We start from the raw sequence: 9,992 nt of genomic DNA on the forward strand, positions 1-9,992 counted from the left end.
ACCTTCCCCCTGGTCTCCTTCCTCTCTTCTTTCTTTCCTCTCCGTCTTCCCTTTCCTTTGCTCTAATCCGCAGCTCTGTTTTCCCCTCTTTCCTCCTCCCCTCGACTCTGCCTCGCTCCCGGTCTCTTCTAGCGTCATTATTCTTACCATCTCTTTTGTCTTGTCTTCTCGTTTTCCTTGCTCCTTCCCTTCGTTGTTCTTTCTCTCCCTCCCTCCCTCCCTCCCTCCCTCCCTCCCTCCCTCCCTCCCTCCCTCCTCCCTCCCTCCCTCCCTCCCTCCTTCCCTCCTTCCCACCTTCCCTCCCTCCCTCCCTCCCTCCTTCCCACCTTCCCTCCCTCCCTCCCTCCTCCCTCCCTCCCCCCTCCCTCTCCCTCCCTCCCTCCCTCCCTCCCTCCCTCCTTTCTTCCCTCCCTCCCTCCCTCCCTCCCTTCTCCTCCCTCCCTCCCTCCCCCTCCCATCTCCCCTCCCTCCCATCTCCCCTCGATAAGTCATAAGTCACCTCTTTATCGTGCAGACAGAACCCCCTCCCCTCTCCCTCCCCCGTCATGCTGGCACTGCGACCTTCGTCTCCTACGTGACCTTGACCCAGAGAGGTGCCAAGGATGCTCGTGGTGGTGTGGCTCTCCGTCCGTGCTCTCCTCTCCCTTCTTCCATCCCTTCTCCCTTCTCTCTTCTTTCTCTCCCCCTTTTCCCCTTCTCTTTGCACTGCCTTCTGATCTCTGCCCTCTTCCCTCTCCTCTTTGCCCTCCCTCCTCTCTACCCTCTGATAACCCCCTTTCTTAGCCCCCGCCCCCGCCCTCTTTTTTTACCTCCCGCCCCCCGCTCTCTTTTTTACCTCCCCCCCTCTGTCTTAACCCCGCCCCCTCTCTCTTACCCCCGCCCCCTCTTCCCTACCATGCCCCCCCCTCCCTGATGCACCGCGCCCCGCCCCCTCTGTCTTAACCCCGCCCCCTCTCTCTTACCCCCGCCCCCTCTTCCATACCATGCGCCCCCTCCCTGATGCACCGCGCCCCGCCCCTCCGCGATTTTCCCTCTTTGGTGTGGGTTTTCGTCTCTCCCTGTGCGTTCCGATATCTTATTCTCCCCTTTGTTTTACCCCTTCCCCTCACATTTCTTCTAAGCCCCCTCATTAAGTCTATTATTATTTTTTGTGGGTTTACATTTGTACTTATCATATCAACGTTTCTTACTTCCTCCCTCGTCCGTCCCTTCCTTTCCTTCCTTTCCTTTCTTCCTCCTCCCTTCCTTCCTCCTCCTCCTTCCATCTTCCCTATTTTCCTCTCTCTCTCTCTCTCTCTCTCTCTCTCTCTCTCTCTCTCTCTCTCTCTCTCTCTCTCTCTCTCTCTCTCTCTCTCTCTCTCTCTCTCTCTCTCTCTCTCTCTCTCTCCCCCCCTCCCCCCCCTCCCCTGGGCTGTGCAAGAGTTCCTCGTGCTGGCGGCGGCGGTCTCTTCCCGACCTAGATATATTCAGCTTTAAATCCGGCCGCCATTCTGCCCTCTTTCTTTCTTTCCTTCTTTCTTCGCCTCCCGCTGAACACAAACACTTTTTCTGCGGCTTGTTGACTCGGCCGTTCCTCGTCTTGTTTACTTTACCTGCCCTTCCTCTCTCCTTTCCCCTCCCTGTCAGCCTGCCTCCCTCTCTTCCCTCTCTTCTTTCCTTCCTTCTATTTTCTTCTTCCTTTCCTTTCCTCCTCCTCCTCCTCCTCCTCCTCCTCCTCCTCCTCCTCCTCCTCCTCCTCCTCCTCCTCCTCCTCCTCTCCTCTCCTCCTCCCCTCCTCCTCCTCCTCTCCTCCTCCTCCTCCTCTCTCTTCTCCTTCTCTCTCTCTTACTCTTCTCTTCTTCTGCATGTCTCTCTTTATTTCTCCTTTGTTTCTCTATTCATTCTCTGTTTCTTTTTTTATTTTGTTCAAGTCGTGGGCTTTGTTTTTTCGGCGGCCATGGTGGTAGTTTTAGCGCTCCTCTAACGAATCCGACCTGTCTGTTGTGTACTCTGTCTACACGCGTTTCACTCTTTTTATTTGCATGTTGGGATTTTGTATTGCTTTTTACATTATGTTTTATTTGTATGTGTTTGTTTTATATTTGTTTGTATTGTGTAAGTATACAAATTTCGGACCCCCTCCCCCCCTCCGCTTGAATTTTGGTTTTGTTTGGCTGTTCAGGGGTTTTATTTTCAACTTGCACATTGCTGAATTTCACTCTTGCAGTTTTCGGTCTTGCATCTTTTCGTCAATAGGCCTACAATTCTTGTATTGGAAAGCTATTCGTTCTCATTCATACCTTTTCATTTTCTTTCGGCTTACGTCTCTCTCGGTGGTATTGCGTCGCGTCGTATCGTTTCCCTTTGCGTCGCTTGTCTTTCACGGGCGTCACCTTTAGCGAAATAATTTTTGATGTTCCGGGATAGATTTCATTCTCTGTTATTGTTGTTGTTGTTGTTTTGTCTTATAGTGATAATGTTTTAAGATCGGTGATGGTTGTCTGTCTGTCTGTGTTCGTCCGTCTGTCTGTGTCTGTCAGTTTGTCTGTCTGTTTGTCTGTATGTTTATCTGTCTGTTTATCTGTCTGTCTGTCTGTCTGTCTGTCTGTCTGTCTGTCTCTCTCTCTCTCTCTCTCTCTCTCTCTCTCTCTCTCTCTCTCTCTCTCTCTCTCTCTCTCTCTCTCTCTCTCTCTCTTTCTTCGGTCTCTGTTTATTTTTGCTCTGCGTTTGTGTTCAGATTGTCTTCTCTACCCTTTTGTTTGTTTTCCTTTGAATAGTTTTTTCTAGCTTTTATTCTCAGCCCCCTCCCCCCTCGCGTGCTTACTCATTCTGTCTGTTTTGGAAGGCAACGATTTCGTCTCCTTCTCAGCCCCCCCCCCCCCATCCTCTAATTTTCTCTCTTGTTGAATTTCTTTTTCTCTTATGTCTTCATAGAATCTAGATTCTCTAGATTTCCCTTCTCTACTCATTCATGATTTTTTTTTGCATCTATCTCTTCGCTTTCTTTGGTATCTCTCTGTCCTTTTTTCCACTTTCTCCCTCTCGTTCTCGTGTCTTTCTCTTTCCACACTTTTATTTCTACCTCCCTGCACGATTTCCCCTTCCGTTATTCCTCCTGCCTCTTGTCGGGGGAGTGGGAGGATTAAAGCAGTTCAAAAAACGAATTTCTCTTTCCCTTTTCCTCTCTTTCTCTTTCTCTTTTTTTTTCTTTCTTTCTTTTTCTCTTTCTCTTTCTCTTTCTCTTTCTCTTTCTTTTTCTCTTTCTCTTTCTCTTTCTCTTTCTCTCTTTGTCTTCTCCCTCCCTTTCCCTCCCCTCCCCCTCAGGATTGTAACCGAGGTGTCATGTTGTCGGGAAGCAACACAAGCCCGGAGGTCGACCACGGGGGATGCTGAACACTACACCGTCGCGGTCTTGTCACCTGGGCGGACGGCTGGCGCTCAAAATGGGGGCGAGGGGTTGGCTCTGTGTTGGTCTGGCTCTATAGGTGTGGGCTATGTTTTTTTTTTTGGTGTGTGTGTGTGTGTGTGTGTGTGTGTGTGTGTGTGTGTGTGTGTGTGTGTGTGTGTTTTGTGCTTTTGTGCTTTTGTGAGAGGTGTGGTATCAGAGAGAGGGTGAGAAGGACTGAAAAGGAGTAATTCCTCCTTTTGACACGACCATCATAGCTGCGTCATTAGCAACGGTGGATAACACACTTTCCCTTCTGTATCTCTTCCTTCCACATTTTTTTTTTCTTGTTCGTGGATCCAGGTGTATTAATGCCCCCGTCTCTCCTTCCCCACAGCTGCCCGCCAAGGACCTTCCTGCCAGCCCTTTGCCGCATCTTCCTGGACGAGTGCGCGCCAGACAACGTCCTCGAGGTGACAGCGCGCGCCATCACCTACTACCTCGATGTGTCCGCCGAGTGCACCCGCCGGATCACCACCGTCGAGGGCGCCATCAAGGCCATGTGCAACCGCCTTGTTGTTGCTGACGTCACATCCAGGACGAGCAAAGACTTGGCTGAACAATGTATAAAGGTGGGTTCGCGTCCTCATCCGGCCGTTTTTTTTTTTTGTTTTTCTTTTTCGATACTGGATGTGTGAATACGTTATTTATTTGTTGGAAAGAGGATTAGATCCCCTATGAAAAGGATTTTATTTATCCATTTGTTTACTTTTTTCTGCCTCTGTCCTCGGCTCATGAAGACCTTCCTCCGCCACAGGTCCTGGAACTGATTTGTACCCGGGAGGCAGGTGCTGTGTTCGAAGCCGGGGGCCTGAACTGCGTCCTGTCCTTCATCCGCGACAATGGCCACTTGGTCCACAAAGACACCCTGCACTCGGCCATGCATCTTGTCTCGAGGCTCTGCGGGAAGATGGAGCCCGCCGACCCCGGCCTGGCGCCCTGCGTCGAGTCGCTGTCCACGCTGCTCCGGCACGAGGTGGGCGAGCGGCGCCGTGCTGCGCCTTGGCGTACTGGCTCGTGTTAATGATCTTTTTTATGATTTAGATGTTGCTGTTGTTATTGTTTTTTTTCTGATATGGTAGTTAGATTTTTTTATTTAGCATTTTTTTCAGTTTCGTAATTTTTATTGTTTTTTGTATTTATTTAGTAGTTGTTATTGCTATTGTTAATGGTTTTCTTAATTGTATTTTTTTACCTGCCGTTATTATGATTGCTGTTATGTTTTGGTGGAATTGATTTGTTTTGATTTTTTGTAGCTGTTATCTTCGTACTCAGGGTGGAAGATAGATACGCTTATCGCGGGGCCGTTTATGATTAGCAGATTGTTTATATAAATTTGTGTGTTAGCAGCAGTGGTATTACAGAGAGTTATCATGATAGATAAAATAAATCCGTAAAGTAGATGAATTTAGTTTGGAAAAAAAAAGAAAAAAAAAGAATTTAGTTTGAAAAAAGAAAAAAAAAATATATATAGAATTTTGCAGTGGATTTCATTTTAGTCTAAAATTATAGACCTTTCATTTTTTTTTTAAAGAATTTTTGGGGAGCTCTTAACCTCTGACCTATATCTCAGTCTATTGTTTCATGCTATTTTTCTGCTCTGTTTGATATATATATTCCATTGTTTAAACTGTAATTTGTGCATCAGAGTGTGGTTTAAGTTTTCGTTGAAATAATGTGTATGTTTTTTTTTTTTTTGCCAAGCTTTGTTTTCAATGTTCTTGAATGAGTAGTGTTTACCTTGGTGAGATTGTTCAAGTAATTTCAAGATATCAATCATTATCCTCTGCTTGTCTCGTTTCTGGGTCAGCGATACCACAGTCTGTCCAGAGCCGTTGTATTTTGGCATTTGTATTCTGTAATTCATTTAGAGGGCAGTAAAACTCTCTGCTTTGGTTATGCACAAGGTCATATTGTTTTGTTTTAATGCAGATATCCTTCTGAATTGCTAATTCTGTAATATCAGGCGTGACATTTGCCTTTACGTCAGTGTAATATTTTCTGGTTCGCTTATCTGTTCTTTGACGAATTTCTTTATATTATATGCTTACTGTCTGTTGTTTGTACTGTGTGTACATAATTATAGGTCAACTATAGACATATATTACATGTGTTTTGCATATATTTCAGGACCAGCATGTTGCAGATGGAGCTCTCCGCTGTTTTGCTTCTCTGGCCGATCGGTTCACCCGCCGTGCACAGGACCCTGCCCCCCTTGCACAGCACTGCCTTGTTACACACCTTCTAGCTCGCTTGGCTGGTGAGTTGGGGTGCACATTCCACTGAAAGACCTGTATGTATTATGCCATGAAGAGCAAGGAGTCGTGGCAGGAGTCATACGATTATACGTTATACATTGTATGACGCATTGTTCGTAATGTGGATATTTTGACCTGTGTGTTTATGCCATGGCTTGTGGTGCTAGGGTGATGACACTGTTTAATTGTTTATTTTGGTAACTCATTCATCAAGGAAATTTATGAAGTAGATGAAAGGAAATAACCAATTGATATCCAAGATGCTAAGATGAGTGTGTAGTATGTTCATGTAGGAATTACATTTTATTTTCCCCAAAGAGCAACAGCTACAAATTATTCTTATTTGTCTTCAGGTGTATGACTCTATTTATGAATGTGTGGAATGTTTTACAATGCTTTTTTTATCTCACTTATTTTTAAAGGTACTCATGCACTGGAAATGATTTTGAAAGAAAAAGGTAACTACAGTAGGGCCATGGAGGTTGAAGGACCCAGTATTTAGGGAGAAAGTTTGTCCTCGTCTTTTAGTTTGTATAGAGTTTATTCCCGGCAGGTGCAGCACCCCAGCCTGCTCCAGGGGCTGCTGCTGCTGCTCCAGGTGCACCTGCTGCCACGCCAGAAAACTCAAAGACATCTGCATCTGTCTCCACTGTGATCTCCCTGCTCTCCACACTTTGTAGAGGCTCACCCAGTATTACTCATGTATGTCTGCAAAGTTATACTTGTAGATGAGTCTCGGATCCGTTTGTATATAGTTGATTTTGAATTAGTGATAAGGCATGAAAACGTATTGAAATAATAGCATTAAAAAAATTGGCTTCATTTAAATTTTGAAAGTAATGAAAACTGAGGTATGTTCAAGTGTTTAAATTTTAAAGATATAATTTTGTTTTTAGAATCTGTTGAGATCTGAACTACCTGATGCCATAGAGAAAGCCCTACAAGGAGATGAGCGCTGTGTGCTGGACACCATGCGCTTAGTAGACCTATTGCTGGTGCTGCTTTTTGAAGGGCGAAAAGCCCTGCCGAAGTCAGGGATGAGCACTGTGGCAAGCCGTCTGCCAGGGCTGAGGAGAATGGACAGTTCTGGAGAGAAGACTCATCGTCAGCTTATAGATTGCATTAGAAGTAAAGATACAGATGCTCTCATAGATGCCATAGACAGTGGAGGTATTGAAGTGAATTTTATGGATGATGTGGGTCAGACCCTCCTCAACTGGGCATCAGCCTTTGGTACTCAGGAGATGGTGGAGTTCCTTTGTGAAAGAGGTGCTGATGTTAATAAAGGTAAGGATTTTGTAGTTTTGCTAATGGCAGAAATTATTGTATATTTAGGATTAAACATTGATTGGATTATTCCTTTTTATCATGCTTTGTCTCTGTCTGGTACTGAATTCTGCAACGCTTCTTTTTTCAGGCCAAAGATCATCCTCTCTTCACTATGCAGCATGCTTCGGCCGCCCACAAATAGCCAAAGTTTTATTGCGTCACGGTGCAAACCCTGACCTCCGGGATGAAGATGGGAAGACTCCCTTAGATAAAGCAAGGGAAAGAAATGATGAAGGTCACAGAGAAGTTGCAGCCATCCTGCAGAGCCCAGCTGAATGGCTGGTAGTGGCAGATGGAAAGGTAGACAATCAAAATTGATTTTTGTCTGAATTGTTTTTGCTCATCTTTCAGAGCTTTGATACTTTTTAGTAGTGGCCATTCCTCTCAAGTTCATATTGTTATCTTAGATGAAGTCTACTATCTCCTCACAGGATAAGAAAACAGTAGAAGAGGGAAACAGTGCAAATATTGAAGGCGAGGCAGAAATTGGAGAACCACGTGGTGATGTGGAAATGGCACCAGTGTACCTCAGTCGTCTTCTTCCTGTGTTCTGTCACACCTTCCAAGCCACAATGGTCCACACAGTTCGGAAGGCTTCGCTTAGTATTTTAAGGAAGATGGTACATTATATACCTGCACCACTGCTTCATCAGGTATGGATAATTTATCACATTTATATTACCTTTGTATTATTTGATGTGTTATTTACCTTGACCATGGAATTTGTTCAGCAGTGAACAACATAACTTCATAAACTTCCAGGTTTGTGGTGGTGAGGGGACAACAATCAGCACAAGCACTAACAATATCAATGCAAGTACCAGTACTGCCAACACCCTTCTGGGCTCGCAGTTAGTGGAGGTCATTGCTCTTGTCCTTGGCAATGAGGAAGATGAAGACGGTCACCTGGTGGCGCTGCAGATGGTAGATGACCTCTTGAGCAAGGCTGCCCCTTTGCTGTTGGAACACTGTGCTCGTCTGGGGGTCATCAGTAAAGTAGGGTCATTGGCAGGCCCATCTGACCCGCCCATTGAAGAATATAGCTCAAAGGGCAAGGATGATCAGGTTTGTGTCTATGTGTGGTTGTTTTAACTCTAAGCTATTTTATAAGAGCAGTAGAATGTCACTAATTTGTATCAGGTTCATGTAAGAAGCGCTACAGATGACATTGGAAAGGCCTTATTAGTTTTCTTATGTGTGTCTTTTATAATGTGAACAAAAAATTCTTTCAATATCATGTATGGTTCTAGGAGTTGTGGGTTATTTTTTTATAAGAACCATTGGCATTAACTTTTTACCTCTATTCTATCTTGCTTGTGAAATGCATTATGTCTTATTTTTCACATGTTAGTATTTTTTTAATTTGGTATTTTGGTATTTCATTTTCTAAAATAGATTTTTTTATGTCAGGAGAGACTGCTTTGGTTTTAGTCTTCAGGATTTCATTGGCACTTTTTTTCAGTCTAGAATGAAAAACTAAGTAACATCATCTTCATCTTCACCATTGTCATCTCATCATAATCATTGTCATTAACATCACCATCATCATCATCATTGTCAGTATTTTCATTGTTACTAGTAACATTATTGTCATTTTTACTATCATCATTATCATTCTCATCATTATCACAATCATTATCATCATCACCATCGCAGTCATAATCATTATCTAGCATTATCAGTTATTATAATTTTGGTGATATATGAATCAGCAGTTATGAATCCAGGCTCATAGAACTAGATATACTTAAGGAATTTGATGAAAAAAAATTCATTCTTACATAGTTACAGATTAGTGCCATTCTATGGTGACCTTTAAAAGGTATAGTAGATTGATTTTCAAACATTTTAAACTTATTGGTTGTGTGGCTGATAATGGTACTAAGCTACCATTTTTCTGTGACTGTGCTGTATACCCCACACAATTTTACCCACTTCTAGGAGCAGCTCACGCTTGGTGAACTCCTTACAAGCAGTCACTTGTTTGGACTTCATCGTAAGGTGTGTACTTTTGTTTACCTTCTCTAAAGTTCCGGTTCGGATTTTACTGACTGATCTGGCAAAGTGCATATGTATATAATTTCATACACAAAGGAGTTATCTGTCTTCTGTCTTCTGTATTCCCTTTGTGGCCAACTTGTCTCTTTTCTTGTTCTATGCTTGTTTCCCCCTCCTTCTTTGATTTGGAAATAAAACTAATTTGATTTCTTTCTGTTCTCACTGGAGCACAAACCACTTTTCTATATATGTATGTTGTCAGGCGCTAGCAGACATATCTCTGACATCATTTTCCTCTGCATCTCAAACTGTTTGTGATAACCACTTAGATTTCTATTTCATTTGGAAATTTGGTTCTGTATTGCCTTGTATATTTAATATTGAGTTTTGGTGAACAGTTAAGATTTTCTGATGAATTTCCCTACTCTCCTATGCAAATTACATGTAGAGTATATATTAATGATTGCAAACAGCCCTCCTGAAATGAGTTATATTATATTCAATTATTTTTGTTGTAAAAGATTTTAACTGTCTATTCAGGTTTATTAAAAGTAGGTTTATTTTCTTGTCATACTTGTGCCACTACTTAATACTTACATTTAGATGTTGATCTTAGTTTCACCTAAGTTTGCATTGTTGTAAAGGACCATTATCATTGCCTTAAGTAATTTTTTTGTGTCATATGGTGAACTAGAGTGATGTACATAACATATATAACATTATCTTGCTAGTTGGTGGTACATCTGTATCATTAGATCATTGCTTCATCAAGCACATAAAGAACTTTTTTGATATAATTTTTTTTTTTTTAAGTACAATTTGCCTTTTTGTTAAGCATCTCGTTAAGTGAGGAGCGAGAGATCCATTTTTGTGGTTGGCAGTGCCATCATGATTGTTGATTGTGATTAATAAATATAGATAAAACACAGCAAAATAAATCAATAGTGCAAGAGTAAGTTTACACAAGCACGAGTAAATTTTTA

The 9,992-nt window shown here is 43.1% G+C and overlaps 1 protein-coding gene across 19 annotated transcripts in view; it reads left to right on the forward strand.

Annotated features, from left to right (window-relative positions):
* Positions 1-9,992, forward strand: part of LOC119574187 (E3 ubiquitin-protein ligase HECTD1-like) — a 153,807-nt gene that overhangs the window by 116,726 nt on the left and 27,089 nt on the right. For 12 of the 19 annotated variants that reach the window (XM_037921297.1, XM_037921296.1, XM_037921295.1 and 9 more), the window contains 9 exons: positions 3,762-3,996; positions 4,182-4,400; positions 5,555-5,684; positions 6,236-6,384; positions 6,579-6,969; positions 7,100-7,311; positions 7,425-7,664; positions 7,774-8,076; positions 8,953-9,012. In XM_037921297.1, coding sequence (XP_037777225.1) covers positions 3,762-3,996; positions 4,182-4,400; positions 5,555-5,684; positions 6,236-6,384; positions 6,579-6,969; positions 7,100-7,311; positions 7,425-7,664; positions 7,774-8,076; positions 8,953-9,012 — 1,939 coding nt within the window. The remainder of the gene's footprint in view (positions 1-3,761; positions 3,997-4,181; positions 4,401-5,554; positions 5,685-6,235; positions 6,385-6,578; positions 6,970-7,099; positions 7,312-7,424; positions 7,665-7,773; positions 8,077-8,952; positions 9,013-9,992) is intronic. The other 7 variants (XM_037921299.1, XM_037921301.1, XM_037921302.1 and 4 more) reach the window with 3 other exon arrangements.

The sequence above is a fragment of the Penaeus monodon genome, chromosome 6, assembly GCF_015228065.2.
Source record: "Penaeus monodon isolate SGIC_2016 chromosome 6, NSTDA_Pmon_1, whole genome shotgun sequence".
NCBI classification, from domain to species: Eukaryota; Metazoa; Arthropoda; class Malacostraca; order Decapoda; family Penaeidae; genus Penaeus; species Penaeus monodon.